The sequence below is a fragment of the Myripristis murdjan genome, chromosome 13 (assembly GCF_902150065.1).
Source record: "Myripristis murdjan chromosome 13, fMyrMur1.1, whole genome shotgun sequence".
Taxonomy (NCBI): domain Eukaryota; kingdom Metazoa; phylum Chordata; class Actinopteri; order Holocentriformes; family Holocentridae; genus Myripristis; species Myripristis murdjan.
This window is the reverse complement of record NC_043992.1, coordinates 36,191,385-36,213,589: the sequence shown is the minus strand read 5'-3', so window position 1 is coordinate 36,213,589 and position 22,205 is coordinate 36,191,385. Positions and strand designations below refer to the sequence as shown.

The 22,205-nt window shown below is 40.0% G+C and overlaps 1 protein-coding gene across 1 annotated transcript in view; it reads right to left on the bottom strand.

Annotated features, from left to right (window-relative positions):
* LOC115370258 (1,4-alpha-glucan-branching enzyme-like) overlaps positions 1-562 on the bottom strand; it is a 94,466-nt gene extending 93,904 nt beyond the window's left edge. Inside the window, exon 1 of the mRNA XM_030067194.1 lies at positions 465-562. Within this exon, the coding sequence (XP_029923054.1) occupies positions 465-562 (98 nt within the window). The remainder of the gene's footprint in view (positions 1-464) is intronic.
* Positions 563-22,205: the final 21,643 nt, after the last annotated feature.

Below are 22,205 nucleotides of genomic sequence, written 5' to 3'. Positions count from 1 at the left end.
GAAAACACATGCCTCCTCCTCAACTGTCAAACAATAGGAAGGAAGTCGGGCCACGGCGCTCTGCCTGCTTCGACAAGAAAACAGCACACCTCTGGTAGCTGCTGATTTATTTTCACTTAGCTGTGCATCCTGCATTTTACCCGCTTATTAACTAGGAGACCTGCGATCTGCGAGGCAAAACCCAAAAAAAAAAAAAAAAAAAAGCAAGAGGGGGGAAAGCGCAGCTCGCCTGTTCAACCTTTCCTGCGACGTCCGCGCAAATTAAATGTCAAGCCTGAATTTAGAAAGCGACTGCGTGTTGTGCTCCGGATATCTTTTAATCTGTTTGGTGTGTATTTGCAGCCAAACGCGTTCATGTCAGCGTTCTGACACACGCACACACACACACTCACTCTCTGGGGTTAACTTGAGGCGGCGAGCTCCGCGGAAAACCGGCGTTTGAGCCTGTTAGTGGTGTTTTTTACCTCCGCTTGAAGTCCTTCTCGTAGGGTTTGAGGTAGGGATCCATTTGGAGAAGGGAGTTCAACTCAGGAATTGTAACATTATCCTCTCGGTCTGCCATGGTTTCTCCAGTCGAAACCAATCGAGCACCGACTGCTGATGCCAGGGACGGAATGACAGTGACATGAAGGGAGTGTGTGTGTGCGTGTGTGTGCTTTTAGTATCCGGAGACAACAGCGAATCAGGCACCTCTCTGCCGGGCCCGTCCCATCACAATGCGCCCTGTGTCCGGCGGGTCAGGTGAAAGGGGCTCACCGCTCGGCGCTCACACACACACACACACAGGCACACACACACGCAGTGTAACTTTAAGATGACAGCAGAGCCGCGGCTGCAGCGTCACAGGAACAGCAGCCTGCACTTGTAGGCAGATGCGAGCCCTTGTAGGCTGTTTGCAAGGCTGTTTTACTGTAGTTCTGCTGAAGACTCAAGTGGAAGTAGTCACTTTGCTGCTATTTTAACCACTGCTGTAAAAATCTACTGAAATAAAAAGCAGCTCATTTCAAATCTGCACGAGGTAAAAAAAAAAAAAAAGAAAAAAAAGAAAGAAAGAAAAAAAGAAAAAGAAAAAAAAAACAATCACTTTATTCAAACAATATCTTTGTTGGGTGTCATCTTTTTCCATGCAGTTATGAAAGGAAGAGAGTACAAGGTTCAACAGCTTTTAAAGGTGCATTCTGCCAAATGTGACATGAACAAAATCAAATATCATGATATTTTTGACCAAATACCTCAAGATTGGTAGTGTGATGATAACGGAATTGCTGTTGGAACTCTCATGAAGATATTAAATACAAGATATTTTTGCGAAATAATCATCATTAATGTGTATATGATGACCAATCATGCACAGACAGATGATAAAACAGCGAGGACGGCCTAATAAGTTGCATGAATTGTATTTCTGTGCTGTAATGCAGCCTTTAAAACCAGGAAAAGGCATCACTTATGCTATATCACAACATGCAATATCTGAAATCCCAAATGATATCCAGTTTCATATCACAGTCTCAATAAGATATATACATATTCCCAGACCTAATGTGGAATAAGCACATAATGTAATGGTTGTCATTGTCAGGTGAACTCGCTGATATTATTCCCTTTTTTTTTTTCAACACTTAGACCACATTTTTTGCCAGCTGAGTTGAAATGGTCCATCTGCAGTTTTTCACTGAGCAGCTTTTATTAGAAATTTGGAAATGACAAAAAGTAGAACCAACACCTGCTCATCTTTGCTAACTGACTGACTGATTAATGATTAAAAGAAATACACAAAAAGCTACTCAGTTACAGTAACATGAGTAATAAGTTACTTCCACCTTTGCCCTTTGGTGAAAAATCACTATTACATCCCTGCAGAGAAGAAGAGTGTGTCTGTGCTAGTCAGTGGTGAGTTTATAGTGACCTTAGGGCGCTTTATAGTGTCTTTTATCTCCACTTTAAGGTTTCCTGTGGTATATTTTTAGCCTAGATAGGTGCATGACATTTTTGCAGTATCCGGTCCTGAAGTTTTACTATTATTTTTAAAGGTCATAAGTACCTCTTTCTTCAATGCCAGCTGAAACTAAAGCAAAACACGGCTTTGTATGAAATTGGCCTTGTTCTCTGGAGGGACTGTACAGTAATTGTGTGTGCTGTAAAAGTGCTGTGGTGATGGGCCATACTATATCCTCTGTGTCCACAAGCAAGCCAGCGAGAAAAGAGCTGGGCTGTGCCATGTAAACGGCCGGCTATGCTGAACAAATGAGTGCAACATACCTTCTCTGTGCCCATTGTGCAACTATTATTTGAAAAGCCTGCTGGCTCAACTTTAGCAGAAGAGACTGCATTGATTTAAGTAGCCTATTAGTCAACAAGAGCACTTTGGTATATGGTAGTTGTCAGGGGCACAGGGAATTAATGAGGCAAGATCCCATTGATCTGGTCAAAGTTTGATTTGGGCAAAGTTTGTTCAGTGTCAAGGCCTGCTGTCACACAACCCGATGGAGCTGCCTGGTACTGGAAAAACTCACAAAACTCACAAGCACACAGCAGCACAGGCTAGGCTTGACTGGGGGAAGGTTTTTTTTTTTTTTTTGCACCTAAATTTATGGCCCATTTATGATATTACACTGCTTTGCCGCATAATATTACATAACTGAATTTGTTCTGAGCACTATTATATGTCTGACTGTCCTGAAACGGAGATCCCTCTCTGTGTAAGTTAGTTTTTTTTTTTTTTTTTCCTAATGAGGTTTTGTTTTGGAGGTTGTCTGGGTTGAAGGATCCAAGATTTGGTGTTGTGAGTATTATGAAGACCTCTGAGACCTCTTGAATATAATAATCTATATTAGTGTTTAATAGTGTATAATATAACAAGGAAGTGCAAATCATCAATGTAAACAAGTGCACTTTGTTCTCCTGCACTGCTCTCCATCCAAACAAGTAATGCGGAAATACTCTTCCCAGCTTCTTTATTTTTTTACACTCCTCTTCACAACTTTGAACATTCACATTGCATGCATGGCCTTGACAGCGGAATTTCAAAGTTAATTTGGTAGCAAAGGCTACCTCATGGAAATGTAGCGGGATCACGTTTTTAGAATTTGTGTCGAAACCTCCTCTGGCTGTCTTGTGGAGATGCACTCCCAACGTGAAGACACAGTGTGACTGTTGAAAGTCGGCGTCACAAAATAAAAATATCCTTGTTAAAGGTCACAAAGCGAGTGCCATTCCAAAGAATCAACCGGCAGCAATAGATGGAACAAGTGGGCTGCTGTTCACTCCAGACGCCAAAGCCACTCAAAGGTGCCTGTGTGATTTACAGTTAAATAGCACATATTTACAGGGGAAAATGAGAATTCATCCTGTGACAAAAACAGATAGCACAATAGCACAAAAATATCAGGATACTGTCAACAGCACTTTGCATTCAGTTGATGAGTTGAAGTGTTTGAGTGACAAATGGGGAATAAGCACATAATATGATTTTTCTTCATCAGGTCAACTCACTGATTATTTCCCTCCCTTTTTTTCCATACTTATTCCACATTTCTGCCATTTGAGTCTGAATTGTCCTTCCTTCCATATAGTGCACCTTTTATCGGAAATTTGGAAATGACAAAAAGTAGAACCAACAAAGTAGAACCAGATTCCTCTTCTCGTCTTTGCTGACTGAGCTTTTATTGTGAAAGGTTCCACAATCTGCCACTGATCATTTGTTCTGTGTAAGAGATTTGATTTAAAATGTGGTGAAGTACAATAGTCAAGCCAAAATGTACACAAAAAGCTACTAAATTACAGCAACATGAGTACATATAATTAGTTACCTCCTCCTCTGGTGTCTGATTCAGTGAGATGAGTCTCTCTGTGCCGTGTAGTGGATGACACAGAGGTGTCTTAGTGTCAGCCAAAAGAGAAAAGCGTGCCCAGCCTCATTTGTTAAGGGACCAGAGGTCAGAGGCAGGATCATTATCTGTCATGTCCTGTCTTGGATCGCAGCCTCTACCCAGACTCGACACACCTTATTTGAGTTGCATCAAGCAGCAGCAGTTTGTGTAAGTCACTCTCTTGGTCAGTGGGTAGCTTCAGGTGGACTCAGCGTGTTGGTCCCAAACATTTTCAGAAAACTCCCACTGTGCACACAGAGCCACAGGATGCAGAGACACAGTATCTGTACATTTTTCCAGCAGTCTAACTGGTACTTTGCTGCAGCTCACTTGGTCAGGGAGCTGACTTCCATGCAGCGGCTCCAGGTTGGTAAATGCTTTAAACAAAGTTTGACTTTTTGACCCAGTGAGCACACGATGCTAACATCACTCTATTTGACATGGTCAGTTTAAAAGACAGTATTTCCTAACAAGATACTATGATAACAGTAACACACCAAAATGAATGCTTTAATTTAATAACATTGATTGGTGTTACGCACAGTAGGCCTAAAGAACTGCTCATTGATTCTTCATGAACATCCTTGTTGGTGACTACAAAATCTAAAGAAGGGCCAATTTGTTGTCGCCAAATGTTAGAACAGCAGCCATATTAAGGTAACTTATGCCAATGTGGTTGCATTTTATCACAAATGACATAATTGTTAAATATGGGCTGCAGACAGTTCCTAATTCGGATGAACATGCAGCCTCACAACTTGAAACCAAGACCTTCATTCAGCATCTTAGCTGATTCTCTATGCTGTGTCATAACATGTACCTTTTCACCTCCTGGAAAGTGGCAGATCTTTAGTTGTAATAGCAGGCATCCATAAAAATCGAAATATCTTTTACTGACTTATTTTTCTTTCCTTGAACACATGGCTGCTGGAATTTTTTATTTTTTTTTTTTTTATTTTGTCTTGTGTTTTGAATTTGTAACAGCTCAAGATCATGCACAAAACATTTGTGGACTTTTGTGCATTTGTGAACATTCTCTCCCCGGCTTTTACGCCTGTTAATGTTTCCGTCATGTCCTGCTCCACTATCTTTTCTCAGCTGGAATTACACTGAATTACTGAAGCAAGACACCATCAAAATACTGCCTCTTTGTGAGTATAATTCAAGCTGGCACAAGCTATCTTATTCTTTCGAGTAACCAACATGAGCGCGAGCATGCCGCACTGATATCATGTGTAATGAAAAAATACAATTAGTCATTCAATAAGTGTAATTATTCAACAAATCACCATAACTCAGTCAAGCTGAGAAGATTGCTCTCCAGAGTGTTCAACCACCATAACACAACTTTAAGGCAAATATTACAGCTGTTTTAAAAAGATGTCGCTGTGTACAGTTTTGCAGTAGGTGAATGCTGTCAAAGAAAATGTTTCTGTCTAACAAATACTTAAAGCAGCCATCTCTCATGCAGTTGCTGCTAAAAATTATGAAGGAAAGGAAGATGACATTGGCATATTTACAGCATCGTCTCCTTTTAAAACAAATGTTTGGTAGAATTACTTTGACTGTACAATGCAGCAAACCCCTCATACCCACATTCAGTCTTAGTGAAAATATTTTTTGAGGGAAAGGCTGGCTTAAAATCAGGAATTATTGTGAATTTCATTGTGTCATTAGAGAGTAAGCTTGAGAATGATGGATGACAGACACGGTGCTTTCATAAGGGGAAACAAATGTATAACAGCAGGGATCCACGTGCGGTCTACAAATGTTCTGCAGTATTAGCACATCCTTCACTGAGAGTTGTCCAAGTAATTTTACAGAGGTTTTTTTTTTTTTTTTTTTTTTTTTTTTTTTTTTTTTTTTCTGTAGTTGTGACCCCTGTGGTGACAAGTAGTACAGCTTCTCAAACTTACAACTGCACTTATCCATAAACCCCATACTCCGGCTCTCAGTGAAACCCCACTGCGAAAGCAAGAGCTTGAAAAAGGCACTTACCCCCAATTCCTCCTGTGGAGCTGCTGAGTGGCAAACAAAGGGGGGTAGTGGTTGTACTGGGCAGCCCGCACGTTTGAATGTGTGCAACTGTGCAAATGTGGAGCAGGGCAGTGCTGAAAAAAGAGCATGTTTGCTCAGCAAAAACCCTGGATAAATAAAGGTTAAAAAAAAAAAACTGTGCTGAAGATGAATTCTTGCTGGGACTTGCTAACACCTGACTGAACAGCATATAGATGCACTTGATTTTTTTCTGTCCCTGGTGTCATTTGCCTGCAAATATGATAACACATCATGAAAACTAGACGTGTGCTGTCAGAGACTGACAGCGGAAATGACCTGAATTCTCAGTGACACCTTGTAACTATGTCCTTACCCAGCAAATCTGAATAGATTTGAATACAAAAACATTGAGGTTATTGCTTTCATAAGTTTCAGGTCTGGCTTGATAGTGGCGCTAGAGGGGAGGTCACGGGGGTCACCGAAATCAATATGGCCGAGTAGTCAGAAATAGTTCGAGCTGTGTCCTCTCCTAACCACTTTTCCTTGACCTTGATGGAAATGTCATGAGGTCAGGGAAAAATGTGAAGGAGAATTCATAATGACAGAGGAAAGGATAACCATGGTCTAACAGAATCCATCTGCACTTACACAAGGCTATGTAATTATGTGACAGCGGTTGTTATTGACATGGATCTGTTGTGGTGAACCTATAATGTTCCAAACATGGGCTACAAAAAGCTCATCTTCTCTACTTCGCCCTGCGCATTCTCACCGTGTTGTTTCATGCAGGTTATATAAACGTGCATGTGAAAAATATCACTTCATTACCAAGGATGGCACTGAAATAAAAAACAAATGTAGGGCTACCACAAACTCACAGAAGTGAAAAGAAATGGTTGCTCACGCTCACCCTCCTGTCCACTCATGTTTATCGACATGAATCCCAATTAGCGAAAAAAATAATTGTTGGATTCCTGCATGACATATTAGACTTACCAATTAACCACTGCACATATCATCATTCTCAAATTTCAGATACGTTGGATTAAAAACATCATCAGGCCAAAAATGTCTCATATCCATTTTCCCGTAAAACAGACTAATGTGTTATGGTTAATATTCTGATTATGATGATTATAAACCTGTTTTATAGATTAAGAACCAGCACAAAACTCGGTAAACGCCTTGAAATATGAACAACTTTAAATGTTGCTGCTGCAAGGAACTGTTGGACAGCGTTATCTCCTTCCCTTCGTAAAGCATGGTTCAGTGTATCCTAGGCTAAAGGAGATAGGAAAGGAAGCACTGAAGCACCTTTCTTTAACATTTAGAGAATTGGACTGGCTCTAATCATGGCTGCCAGATACTTACGGGTCATTTCACTCAGTTAGGAAGCTTCCCCAAGCAAAAAAGACTAATCAACTGCTAATTTGCATTTTCTAGTGCAGCGACAGATTTTTTTTTTTTTTTTTTTTTTTTTTTTTTTACATTTTGGATGGTCATTTCGGCCTATTCATTAAGTAAAGATTTAAGGTTAGGTCTAGGCATAAGTTGCTTATGGCTACCATTAGGGAGAGGCTGTAGTGGATCAATGTAAGTCAATTAGAAATTCCATCGCTTTACTAGGACACGCGAACTCGCTAACCTTAACCGTCATGCATGTAACTTCGCCCAGGTGTAATTCTGCCTGCAAGTAGAACAGCAACAAATTGCTGTTGCTGCTGTTTTGCTGCAGGGGGCAACACATTCCATCGCTCGCCATTGACTTTATAATGTGTGACCATGTCTCCTTTTGATTTGGGTTATTAACAAAATAGAAAAAATACCCAAAAGCTACAGCAAGGACTAAAAACAAGGTCAAGAATGCAGAGTCAAGTTTTAATAAGATTCCAAACAGAATAACATTCACCATGAGAAAAGTGGATCCAGGCATTAAGATGTGAATCACAGTATAACCCTGACACTATTGTCAGTATGTTCAAATATACGATACAACTTTATTATCAGTAATACTGAAATTGGTTGTACGACACAGCACCTGTATGCAGACATAATCACATAAAGCAACAAAGAGCAACATAGAGCACAAAAAAGTGCCAAGCACATGCAGCACATATAGCAGACAGAAAACAACATAGAGCACAAAAAAGTGCCAAGCACATGCAGCACATAGAACAAACACACATGTACTGTACATACAATTCATAACAGACACATACAAGACAGAGGCATAATCAACATTTTCTCTTGATCAGTGGTTTAGAGTTTGATTTAGTTGTAGGACTGACTGATGTACAAATGACTTCTTCAGTCTGACCTTGCAGTACTGACACTGTAAATATGCAGTACTGACACTGGTCAGTAAATGTCTGACTATATTGCTGGACACACAATCTTTAGAGTGCAAAGCTTGTGCTGTAATGCATAAATCTATAGGTCTGGACATAATTTAGCATTGCCTAGTGCGGTGGTCTCCAGCACGAAGCTGCGAGCTACCAGTAGCTCACCTGCTGTTTCTGAGTAGCTCATCAAAATCAGAAAATCTCATGCTTTTCAAAATGCCTGTACAGCCAAGAAGTTGAAAATTTGATGTGCTAATGACATGCTGAGTCTAGCTTGCAGTATTTTTATGAGGAAAGTGGAAAGAAAACACTTATATTCAAAGCAAAACAGAACAGACCATCAACACACGCCTCACTGTCTGAATCAAATCCATATCTGCAGTTAATTTGACTGTCTGACACAAGCGCAGTCTTTGAGGGTCACTGCTCTGAAGCTGCAAGCTATGTCTGTTCTGTTCTTGATGAAGACATGAAGTATTTTTGGATGGGTAGCAAGCGCTTTTATGCAAATGAGCGTGTGTGGACACTTTGCATCACAACAGTCTATATTTTCAGAGGTGCAGGTTTTCAAAACAACAGACATCTCCAGCTGTCAGACAGCAGCGGAGTCAGCTCTCCTCTTTGTGAATGGGGAACAGGTCCTGTTTATTTGCATTGATGCAAAGTATGTCAATCACACCAAACAAAACCTTAAGGGGATGCTTTTGGAACTGCATTTATGCAACAGCATAATTAGTATACACATGCAATGACTCAAATATCTGTGGATTTCTGAGTTAGAAGAACCCAATACATGAATATCATCCTTATCAAACAGGTGTGAATATTATCGTACTGTTCAAGTCTGCACCTGATCCATCTAAAATGTTGCCACATGAACTATGCAGTCCTACTGTGACAAGTCTCAGTATCACAAAATAGAAATCTAGCATAATTGCAGTAAGGGAAATGAATTGAGGTATAGCAGTGGGGTTCGGACATGATAGCAGATAACCTCTCTGTGGTAGGGATCAAATTAGATGTCAGGGATCGCTGTGCTAAAATATTGCAACACATATAATTCCCCTGACAGAAGGACACCACTTTCCCATGAATGCCACCATGTGAGAAGGTTAACACTGAGCAATAAAGGGAGCTAGGGAGAATGGGAATGAAGCTAATGAGAGGCGATAAGATTCACTCCAGACCTCAATTTCAAGGATGGAGGAGCTAGGTTCTCAGAATGGACCAGAGACTGACATGAGGAGAAAGATCCTTAATGAGAGACATTAGAGAAGGCGGAAGCAGGGATATCTTTGTATATCTGTGAGGCAGAACACAAAGCTTGTGCTGACAATGGGTTTTCAGCCTGCCAGGTACATGAATCCCTTTTATGGAGTCGAGATGTGCAAGATGATATGTCATATCAGCTCCCTCATGACCATATGTATAAAGACTCATTGTGTACTCCTTCTGAATAATTCACAAAAGAATCTGTAGACCTGGACAGTGGCTGTAACAAATTTTGAATAATATGACTCAGAGTGGTTTCCTGTAACAAACATCCTAGCTGCTGATGTAGGTTAAGGACACGAGGAGGTGAGCAGAGCTTGTATTGCCACACTCAGGATTTTCCACAAAACTCATTTATGAATTTCAGGCTAGTCAGCCACTTCAGTAAAACTGAATTGTTAACACCTGACCTCACAGTGAAACGGTCCAAACGGTGGCGAGCATATATGGCTCAAGGGAAAGCCTCAGAGAAAGAGGCTGAGGACACCAAACGTCAGCTGGGTTTCAGCTTGGGGAAGTCATCTGCCTCTTTAACACAAACAAGAAGACAAGTGTCAGATAAAATGATAGAAAAGTAATTCATCTGGCTTCCTGGCACTGCTACTTTGTCAGAGAAAATACATATTATGATGACCAAATTGTAAAAATAAATAAAACACCCCCCATCAGCCGAACCTTTCAAAGAGAGTTTAATTCAGTATGTGCAATGGTCACCGTTGGTTTGCATGGCAAGCAACAAGTCAGAAAGTCTTTCTTGGCTTCAATCCCCTGACAAACGTAATCCTACCATGTCAAAAAGTTGTTGGGTGACATGCTGTCTGATTGTGTTGCAAAGCAAGAAAGATTTGAATTCCGAGTATCACTCCATCTCCTGGCGCACACTATACGCTTCCACACACGTACAAGGGAAAAGATGGCTGATATCGAGATATTGGCTGAGATATACTCATACATCAACATGGGGCACATTTCTGCTCAAAACCCTGACACACGTGTGCCTAGAATGTGTTGTGAACATGAAAGAGACCTTCAAATATGACATGAATGCGTTTACATCACATACATGATGGAAATTTATGGTGATCATATTGTCTGTTTGTGTCTTTGCCATCTTAGATAAACAAAACAAAAACAAAAACTGTGATATTCAACGAGGACATGCAACAAAAATGAATCCACGCCTAATCTGGACTGGCTGTGGTCATCCAGAGCAACTTCCAATAAACACATCGGATAAATGTATGTATTGCCGGCACTGCAAGCTGATAAATTGTAAAAGGAGCAAAACAACTGTGCTAAGACAATATGAAGAGTCATAAGAAAAGAGCCAAACTTTCTTTTCTGTTACAAAGGTGACAAGAGTCAGAAGAACACTGGTGCTGGTGAGTACATTGGAATTTGCAGTCCTCTGTCATTTAAATATTAGCTCTAAGTGGTGCTTTTACTTAACTAAGTGTAATATGTGATAATGAGAAAAAAAATTCACATTAAGCTGTTCCTCTTTTTAAAATTCCTCTTGAAAGTCTTTAAGGCCAAAACAGTGATCATTTTGAACCAGTGCACAGGCATTAAACATAATTAACTAAAGAAGCCAGATAATGTCCTCCATTAGCCTCAATGGATGCATGAATGCCTTGAAGATCTAAATTCAATTGAGTTCAGTAAAGTACCCATAATTTGACAAAACATGTCCATTAATATATACTTCATAACCTATTCAATCAGGGCCAACTGATCCCAAGTTAGTTCCATTAAAAGTCTACCTTGACATTTTGATATTTACTGTCATCTGGCTCTTGTCACAGGAGGAGAAAGCTTTGGCATGGTCATGGTTTGTATTTATTACTGAAGCCAATGTCCTACACCAGCAGGAACACTATACAGTTAAAATGTATATTATTAGTATCCATTTTAATGAGCTGGGAATACGAGAACATCTGCAATGAGCCTTGATTTCATGTGCAGAACAAATTAATGTGTTCAAACTATATTGTTGCTCTTTTTAATTATGACACCATCATATTTCCATAGTTACTGATGAGTAACCAGATATTTTATGCAACATGGCTGGCTGGCTGGCTGTGATGCTTTTCACTGCAATCCTTCACAGTATACACTTAGATACCACAATAACTGCAAAAAATTATTCACTGTTCTCAACCTAATCTTTAGGTTATTCCAGAAAACTGTACACAAATCATTATAAACTCACAATGTGTTAATATATGAAACTAAAAAAGAACAAGCTCACATTATTATTACACCCATGAAGAAATGAGAAAAAAAGAATTGGAACATGACAGCTAATGGAATTGAATGAGAGTGAATAACTTCCAAAGAAATTCAGTGAAACCTAACATACAAGCAAGTGTGCTTTTGTGTGTGTGTGTGTGTGTGTGTGTGTGTGTGTGTGTGTTAAATGATGATACCAGCTTTACTACCCCAAAGAAGTTTGTTCAACAGTTAAGAGGCTGTGATGGCAAAAGCACAATCACCTTTAGTATACTGCATAACAGCTGGAAGGGCTTGATAAGCGATCAGTTTGTACGGGTTTAAAAGGTCTTCAGTGTAGCTCAGGGCTTCATAAAGTCAAGTTTTAAAAGTGATCAGTAAAAACCAAAAGACAATTCAGAATAAATTGGTAGGTGGTGCAAAGGTTCTGAAACTGGTGTGACAAGTTGTTTTCTAGCACTGGTTAGACTTCCAGCAGCTGCACTCTCTACCAGTTGCATTTTCTACCCTGTGCCGACATGAGACTGACTTTTGACTGAGGTAGGAGTGAGAGTTGCAGCACTCTTGACAAGAACAGAGAAAGGCATGGATGGCAGATCTGGATCTGCAGAGGATAATAGCAGCTTGGACTGGGTACGTTTCTAAACTGAAAGAAAGAAGCACAACTGCACTACTTTTTTGTCCTGTCCAAATTTTGGTTGCTGTCAAAAGTAAAGCCTCAGTGTCTAGACAGTGTCTTCCATAATGTTAATCCCATTTCATTTTGAAACAGATTTGTGGAGATTAGAGCTATTTTTGTTTTTGCTCAGTTGCACACGAAAAAGACGCAGTTAACAGTTATATCCCACGCCACAAATACCTGTTAGGCTATTTCTTTTTAAGCGATCACTGGGCTTTACAGGCAGCTATAAATAGGGTTGAAGGGTTGAAAAAGACATTATGTTTACGGATGTTGTGGCCAAGTGGGACCATATGCAAGGAAAAGAGGATAGGACCTAAAATTGAACCCTGCGGGACCCCTCAAGTGATGTCTGCTGAGGAAGATGATGAATTGCTTACGGTGACAGAAATGTTTGTATGGGAAAGGTAGAAGCTGAGCCAGCACAGCCCTGTATCTCTGATACACACCCAGTGCTTGAGGCGGTCAATTAAAATTGCATGATCTACAGTATCAAAAGACTCACTGAGGTCTAAAAGGATTAAGATTGAACATTCCTTTGCATCTGCCATTAAAAGCAGGTCATTTGTAACTTTAAGAAGGGCCGTAGCAGTGCTATGTGGTGCTCAATGATGTTATTCGAAATTTGTGAAAATGTGTTGTGGTTGAAAAAATGGACATTGGCTTGAAGAAAACTTTTCTATTTAAGCCTCTTGATAAAAACATCACTTTGGAGATGGTCCTCTAATTACCAAAAATCACAGGATTTAGACTGGGTTTCTTCACTGCAACAAAACCTCCATCTTAACAAGCCATTCAGTCGAAAATAATTGCTTTCTCTTAAAGAAAGTGAGAAAATCTATCAGTGGGATGAGATAACCCCTTGGTTTGAAATGCATTTTCACTTGTTTTGGGAATTTTTCTAGCAACAAGTATAAATATGTTGAAACAAGGCAGCACCAGGCAGATTGGGTCACTTGATTCAAGAAAATGAGACTTGATTGAAAAAAAAAAAAAAAAAAAAAAAAAAAATCTGGAAATAACTTGATTAAATTTATAAGAAAGAAGGATTATCTCATGTCACTGGGAGATGTTTTCACTTGTTTTAAGTAATTCAGTATTTAAATGCTGAGTTATAAGAGTACATGACTTGTTAAGATGAATGTATTTTGCAGTGTTGTGGAGAGATTGAATGGTTAGTTTAAAACTGCACAGTAAAATCCCCACATCCAGAAATCTAGTACTGACTGATGAAATACTACTACTGAATGTGTCAAAGACTTCTTGGGAGAATTTTCCATCTGGGGGCAAGTTGAAAATCCTATATGTGATACACTGTACTTCACAAGCTATGGTGAGATTGGCTCCAAATAGCTGAAAACAGCATTGCAAACTGAAATAGACAGGCTCTGGTCAGGAGATGACATCTGGAATCTCATGTTCTCAATCTATGATAAAAAACATAATATTTTGGGGGGCAGCTTCAGTGCCATAACTGGTATGGGGATTAACTACAAGGTCTATTACATTCAGCAGAACCCTAGAATTATGATGAGTCTTTCATTGTGTCCTAAAAGGCAGTTTAATGGTCTTCCATTTAGGTTCAGCTCTACACTCTGTGTTTAAAGACCTCCTTCAGTGGCCTCATCCTCCCATTCAAATTTCCTCCCATTCAAGCTCCTTTCAAAGATGTGCATTACAAAGAGTGATATATGATTATCTCCACAAGTCTCAAGTTCAGGTTTGCAGAAGGCGAATTAGTTGTCATTCTCTATTTACCCTCTGAACCGATGAGTTGCTTGTACGCAGTCTTTGAAAAATTTCAAATGGTACATGAAGTCACCGCAGCGGGAATTAAGGCCCAAGTGCTCTCAGAGAGCCATGGCAGGATTTTAAATTTCAACTTTTTATTTTGAAAAAGAGAGACAAGGTCACAAATGGCAAAATAAGTGCCTGTGAAACAAGTACCCATGCAGCTCACTGTGATTGTGAGATGCCTCTACAGTAATAGCACTGGGGACTGCCGTAAAGACTTCTGAGAATATATTTACGGAGGTACAGCTAAAAATTTGACAGTGGCCAGGTGCATAATGCGGTGGAGTGAAGCAGCAGTGTATACACTGACTGCATAGTCAGACATACAAATGTGCGTTGGGTCAACAATACTTAGAGTAAGACCAAAGGTCAGTGCTAAATTAAAATAATTTCCCTTTCATGCTGGCCCTTGTGTTGGCCCATTTACTCACTACATGGAAATTAAAAAGTCAACAGGGTGCAAAAATTCAGCTATGACTTTGAAATCACACTTCATTTCAAAGTCATAGCTGAATTTTTTTGCGAGGATGAACACTTGGAAATATGGTTAATGCAGAGGCTATAAAAAAAAAAAAAGTTTCATAGCAAAATCCAAGACACTCCTTTCTCCCTAACTAGAAATTAGAATTGCCAGGCAGACTTACACTGTATCTTAATTTCCCCCCCTCATAAACAGAAATAGTCCTTAGACATTTGCACAAATTACATGGTAATTGTAAATATAATTGTAATAGTAATAGAAATACAGTATTCATGAAATACATAATGGTATTAATCAGTTCATAGTCAGACATTATTAATGTGCCCTTAAACACTTTTCAGTCTTACAAGAAACTTCTTAACACAGTTATTGTTTCATCAAAATGCTCAATTAATTTCCTTTACTTAGATAGACATCAGCAATTTATTTCTTTACTAATTTACTTTTGTCTCCCTTGAAGGCTGTCTAGCTTCACTTGCAGTACACAGGTAGCTGCTGACAATCTGAGGGCGGTATCAGAATCAAAGTAACCAAAAAGTAATTACTGCAGGGCTGTGCTGACACTGCTTGGAGTATTCTGTTCTTTAACCCGTTACTTGGGTTCGAGTTAACACGCTTAAAGGTCGTAGCTCAGGTAGAATGACCCAGGTGCGCTTGTACTCCCGTCATGAGAAACCCGGTTGCCTTGCTTACTCCAGTGTTAAATGGCGTGTAAATTTTACTCTTTTCACCTCTGGGTTTCGACATCTGCACAATGTCCCAGCTGCACATGGCTGTGGGCACATTGTGAAGTCAACAAAACAATGCACAGATTACTTTTGGGTTTTTTGTTTCCTTGTTTAAGAAGCAACCCACCATTGCTCAGTCAAAGAGAGCAGCTGGCAGCAATGCTTTTTAATACTCAAACTGTTTTTGTGCCTGTGGTTGGACCACTCTTGCCTGGGATACTGCCACTGGATAGCAATATTCTATCAGCTGGTTTATTCATGAGAATGCACATATTCAGCTGCAAGGTATCAAAGGTACATGTAAACAACTAAACCCAAAGGAAAAACTGGTGAAAACCTGAGTTACTACATGAATGTAAACCTAAGCATTCACAATGGGGTGAAACTAAACTAAACTGACCTCAACTAAACTAAATTATCATCTGTGCACTGTAGCAACAAATAACCAAATAAATAAAGTAGCAAAATGAACAAACAAAAACATTTAAGCAACAAAAACAATCTGGGCCGTTCAGAGCCAGCTGTTTCCACATCTTGAAAGTGCTAGTTAAACACGATGATTGAGAATTTGTTGGCTAAGTAGGAAGGCAAGCTGTTTTTTTTTTTTTTTTTCATTGCTCATGAGAATATTTGTAAGACATCTGCTAATCATTAACCACTCAACTAGAGGAAATCACACCCTGGTGAGGATGTCACACTTTAATCCCAGGATAGTTGATTGTGTGTTCATGAAAAGGTCTCACCCTGACCTGCCTCGGAGACGACGCTTCTTGCTGCTCCACTGACAACGAAAGGACAGTGTGGCAGCGGCACAGGTGGTTTTATGTGCATGCTGGCACATTTAATGCTACAGTGTGTAACCATTAGCATTGTTTGCAATATTAATTTATGCAGCATATCAGTTGGAGATTTGTTACTTGGGTAATATCATATCATATCTGATGTTTTTTCAGTGGTCAAATTTCCTCTCATGTCTCCAGGATTAATTTTATCTCTCTGCTTAGAAGTGCATTAATCAATGTAAAGGCATACATGTGCATATCAATTCATAAATACCTTCATCAGCCATTTACAGATCATTAGTTAAGTCTATTCAGGGGGCTAAAGTGAAGTTTGGAATCTGTGTGATACCTTCTTAAAAGAATGATGGCTACATCTTTTGCTTGAGTGAAGTTGTGCCATGAATAAATACATATTTAGACCAACAAAATATCCAACTTATTCCGGTACTGCAAACATTTCTCAGAAATATTCCCCAAACCTTCATAAGATGTGACAATGGCTGAAAATCATGAGTCTGGTGTACGACAATATTGCCTCTGTGTGACTTGTGAGGTCCATCGAGTTGTTTTATAGCCTTAAAGCGTGAAACTAAACTAAAACTGACAAACTTCAAAGGACTAAAATGTGACTAGAACTAGAATTCATATTCGTTAGTAAAACTAAGTCAAAAATAAACGCTCTCTTAAACCATAAAGAACCATTCCTCATTTTGTCTGCAGATGATCCAGGGGTGCAAACATGTTGTTTTGCTTTTTTTTGTGAACATAAAGAACCAACACACCGTCTCAGTAAATCACCACATCCTTTTGCATGATTTGAAGCAGCACAATGCAGTAAGTATCCTCAAGTTTCACTGTTGTTGTCTTTATTATGGCTGTTGTTGTTATTGTAGCTGTCGGGCTGGCTGTTGTCTGTCTGTGAGCCTGCATGGTGTCACAATAACCCACCAAGGCACATTTGCTTTCGACAAAAAAGGCAGACGGCGTTTTACACATGCACATTTGTATCCGTGCAGACGACGGAACATCTCCCCGCATCAGAATAACACATGTCTCCCCCATGTAACGCAAAGAACTGCATGTGGGATAGGATGGTGCCGTGAGCCCTTCGTGATTAAGTCATTTGAGCTGCACAGCCTCGTTCCTCTAAGTGGTCTACATGGGGAGGCAGCAGCTTCATGAGGCTGGGAGATGAAACCGATGTCGCGGTCATCTCTAAGAGTAAGCTGCAATCCCTCAAAAATTGCACTTTGCAGTCACATTTAGGTTTAATTAAGGGATTTAGTATACTGGTGCTAGTTAACGGGTCTACACTATCCTTGGCGGTATGGACATAATAACAAACATATCTATATATAGAGGTAGTATATGTGTGTGGGTCTCTGCTGACAGCCCAATTAATGGCGACAGCATTGTTCTCCAGATGAGGTGAGAGCAGCCCATTATATCTCCGTCTGACTTTGCCTCCTCCTCTCGGCGCCCCAATAGGGCTCTCCTCTGTACAGACCTGTTTTGGAGAAATGCCACAGATGGTGATGAGCTTGTGCAATCCCTGTAGATTTCCATGGTTTATAAACAGCAAGACAAGCAGCAGGTCCCTCTGAATCTGAACAAACACTTCTAAATCAGGAGGGTGTTTATCATGCCTGTTTGGGGTGGGGGTTGTAATTATTGCAAACAAGAGTAAACACGCAAAGAGAAATGGATTTCGTAGATCTAATTGATTATGGGATAACAGCAGATTTAGCTCCTGTTACCCCCCTTGCACCCTACCTTGTTAGTCAGCCCCACCCCCCAACTCCACAGTGCTGCAAGAGAATATTGGATTTATTATTATTTTGAGTACCTGAAGTATTTATTATAATAATTTGAATGGGATGCAATCAAAATGATACAGGATGCATTCTATTTCCAAGGGCTGAATCTGAAAAAAAAAACAACAACAACAAAAAAAAAAAAACCTTGTTGGAAGTGCCTCATTGTTATGTGCTGTACGTCCCAGAAAACAACAGATTTCTGGCTTATAATAGTAGCGACCATGACTCTAACCCTGCATACACAGGCAGAAACAGTGCATTGAGGTAATTGACAAATTCCTTGGTGAAATGAAATGCTGTGCATGCTGAAAGTAACATCAATGTTTGCTTTCTGTCAAGCAACAGACGCGCGGCATTTTGATATATCGTCTAACCCCTTGTGAAAATAAATAAATAAGTAAAAATACATCTTTGTCAGGTGAATTCCTCCCCAATTTTCCAGGCAACAATAGGAGCACTGGGAAATAGGTTTGATCTATGACATTGTGACATTTCATTTGGAGAAATCAATCAAAATCTGATCGGCTATAAGCCAAGAAAAAAGAAAGAAAGAAAAAAAAAAAACAGCACACTGTATGTGTCAAATGAAATTGCCCAAATCAAAGGTTTTATGGGGATTGTTCTGGAATATTTATCAAGTAAATGAGATATATCAGAGCGCCACACAAATCACAGGAGAACTAATCAAGATTTTCATCTTGTGCTGTTAGTGAGAGGTTATACCCAGGGGAAATTATTATTATCTGCAAGGCTAGTTTTGTTTTTGGTGCCTTAATATAAAAAACCTTAACTGTATGAAAATTGCAAATTGGAAAATCTCTTCTGATCGACAATATTTGACATTGCAAATCCTTCCATAATTTGGGTATTGTGCCAGTGAATTGTGTTGAGTGTGATGAGTGAGATTTTTTTCCATTTCACCTTGTTTTACATGTACAGGGACTAAGGAGTCATCTAAAATTAGCAGCACAGTTTGAGAAACAGCAGGTAGTGCACCCTACTAATAGACTCTAGAGGTGAATTAGCCATTAGCTAAAGAGGCTAATTCACCTCTAAAACAGATGTCTTTGTGCAAGTGAATAAAGTGAAATTTAAAGTAGAGCACTGAGGTAAAGGAAATGTAAGTAACGTAAGGAGAAAAATGCTTTTATTCCACCAAACCTAACACACAAAAGGGCAGAAATTTAGAAAATCACAGTATAAATGAGTTGTTGAACTGCCTAAACCCCTAGTTTAGTGCTGTGGGGTACTGATGTGCTCGTGTCTGCTCTGGTTAAACAAATGATAATGGTTAAAATCCTCAATGACAACTTAAACACAACACACTGTGATGTTAAATTCTGGTTTATACATCAAATCAAGGTCATTTCCTGGTGTTGCACCTGACGCCTCTCGCTGCGGTTTGTGAGTTTCCTGGCAGAACGCCACCTCGTCCTCTGGGCTCTGGCGTGGCCGCCCTGGCAGCTTTGTTTTGACCAAAGAGGACATCAAAATGCTCTCTTTACTTGAGAGGTGCAAATGCTTTCTAATGGATTTGGCATGACACCTGTCAGATCTGCAAAGCGTGCCGAGGTGAACACACATCCACAGCAGGCTGTAATCACACGGCTGTGGTCTGACAAGGTGCCGGGGAGTCACCACTCCAAAAGTAACCAGCCAGCCAAAATATGGGTGCACTCTCAAACGGTTACTTTTCACTCTTAGTGTGAAAGTTAAAACATCAGCAGGCTGTTACATATTAAAGTAAATCTGTCAGTGGGCTAGTCGGGTCAACCAAAAACATCGTTATACAACTTAAGCAGTTAAATTCTGGATTCTCATGGAGCCTCAGTTAGCCTGAATGCATGTTTCCTACGTACCATTACTTATTTATATCAGTTTATTTTACTTTGATGTGAGCAAAGCTCGTAATTGCATGTACCTCAGTCATCATGTTTCCTTGATGAAATTTTCATTTATGTATGAATTATATATTAGTTATGCATAATGCAGTGATGGAATACCACTTTTTCTCAAAAACAAAACTTATGAAAGTTATTTTCTCAATTTCACTTGGTCGTAAGCTCCGTATGTTTGATGCTTCTATTTTGCATATAAAAAAACAGCAACAACAACTAAAAAAACACTTTGCAAACGCCGTAATAATGTTTGCACACACTAGCAGCCAGTGCAGCACAGAGCGAGCCAGCCTGGCTTCTGTTAAATCTGTTGACCACAGTGCATTGCTTCGCCCGCATGCATCACTCCGTTCAGGTTGAGATGTTTTACGGTGGTCCTTCAGTGGTTTGCAAAGAGTGTATTAGTCATTCCCCTAAAAGCCTCAGGCATGCAGTAGATTTCTTAATACACTGGAGTGGAGGCCAGCCACCATCTAAAAGAGCAAATGGTGAGTATAGGAAGCACGTCGGGGAACAGTAATGTGCACCGGCAGAAAATTAGATTATCTTTTTAATCAGGCTACTTACAATATTCTTGGACACTTAAATGAAGAATGGCTGTGTGTACATGCACAGGCAATTCTGCTTTGACCTGCATTTAGTTTGAGACGAATAGCCAGATTTCAGTCATTCTAATTATGAGAGATTGTCTTACTCTGATACTAAACATGTTTCCCTGGCATGTAAACATCTTTCACTTGTTTTTTTTTTGTTTTTTTTTTTTTTTTGCACACGGCTGTAGTTGCCTCTTGATGCTGATAAAAACATGGCAGTGTGCAGTGCTTTTATTACCACTGAAACCATCATTTCTTCCCTCTGTCGAAGTAACCTTCTGTCGCTCAGTCCAACACGGCCACAGACACTGAAACCTTTTTCATACTCTTTTGCAGATGGGCCATTCGATCTGTGGATGGGACACCGGGAATATACTGTCAACCGGTTTATTCATGACAACGGGGATTTTCAACCACGAGAAGAAATAGAAAGAGGGAGAGAGAGAGAGAGAGAGAGGGAGATGGCCTGAGAATACGGTATCAATACCAAGATTGACTCGGTGGGGAGAGGAAGTCGATGCATAAGCTGGCACACTCAGAAGATTGGCAGCAGGGAACAGATGGTCAGGAGGAGAAAGGAAACATGACCAGGATGTGTAGTTATGCAAAGATAAGCAAAGGAGGTGCCGAGAGTGCTGATGAGCTATGAGACACTAGCATCATAATTTTGTGTATAACACTGCAACCTAAGTGTCAAAACTTTTTGTTACTAGTTGCCATTTTAGACATCTAAAGGCGTGCAATCGCTCTGAAACACCCTTTTCATCGTTCCCCATAAACGATACAATGATCGTCCTTTCCTGTGTTCCAGTAATACAAAGGATTACTGGAACACTTCATACATTTTGATATAAAATACCTCAGCATCCTTTAGCTGTAATTAGTTTACAAAAATTGACCTTCAAACCAAAAGTTGTTGACTCTCCCCGTGATGATTATGATGCAATGAACTGGAAATTTTAAACGACATGCATTTTTTTTTCCCCGTTTTTTTTTTTTTTTTTTTTTTTTAACGTTGACTAAAGTATCATAACAACAGATGCATGGGAGCTTGAATCTTTAGTTCAAATGCAAATATTCAATAACAGTATGTTAATGAACCTGCTTTTGTTTGAGCAGCACAATGACGGCAAATGAAGCAACGCCGGCTGAAAACCGACAAAACTGAGACTGGGGACGTGAAATCTTGCTGTTAATCTTGTGCAGGTCCATATCAAAGTGATTTTGGCCCCAGTAAGCACAGAGTGCGAAATCCACCATGGGCAGCTAAATCCTAAAATCAGCCCATTTTCCATGCAGTGGTCTGTGAGAACACCAGCTGCCGTGGGCTATCGTGGACGTGAGCCCCAGCACAAAGCACTTCACTCTACATAACCAGGGCACTAACTTTTGTTTGTAGCGGCGGGGAGCGGGGCGTCTGCTTGAATGTGCCTCCAGCCCGGTCCCACGGGGCTTCCGCGTGCCCTTGAAAACATGCTGGGTGTGTATGTTTAAGACAAAGGCCTGTATTGATTGAATTATTACAGCCTCGTGTTCTCAGAGCTGTGCTGTAATGATACTGTAATTGCCAGGCACCTCTCATGGCCGAAAGATGACTCATCTCTCAACAGTAGAAAATAAGGGGCAGTCTGTTGTGTCACTATGTTTATTTAACATTCCATTTCCAATTAATGAGCCATAGTAACGTTCTGCCTATTAATTCTGTGATGTGTGTAAT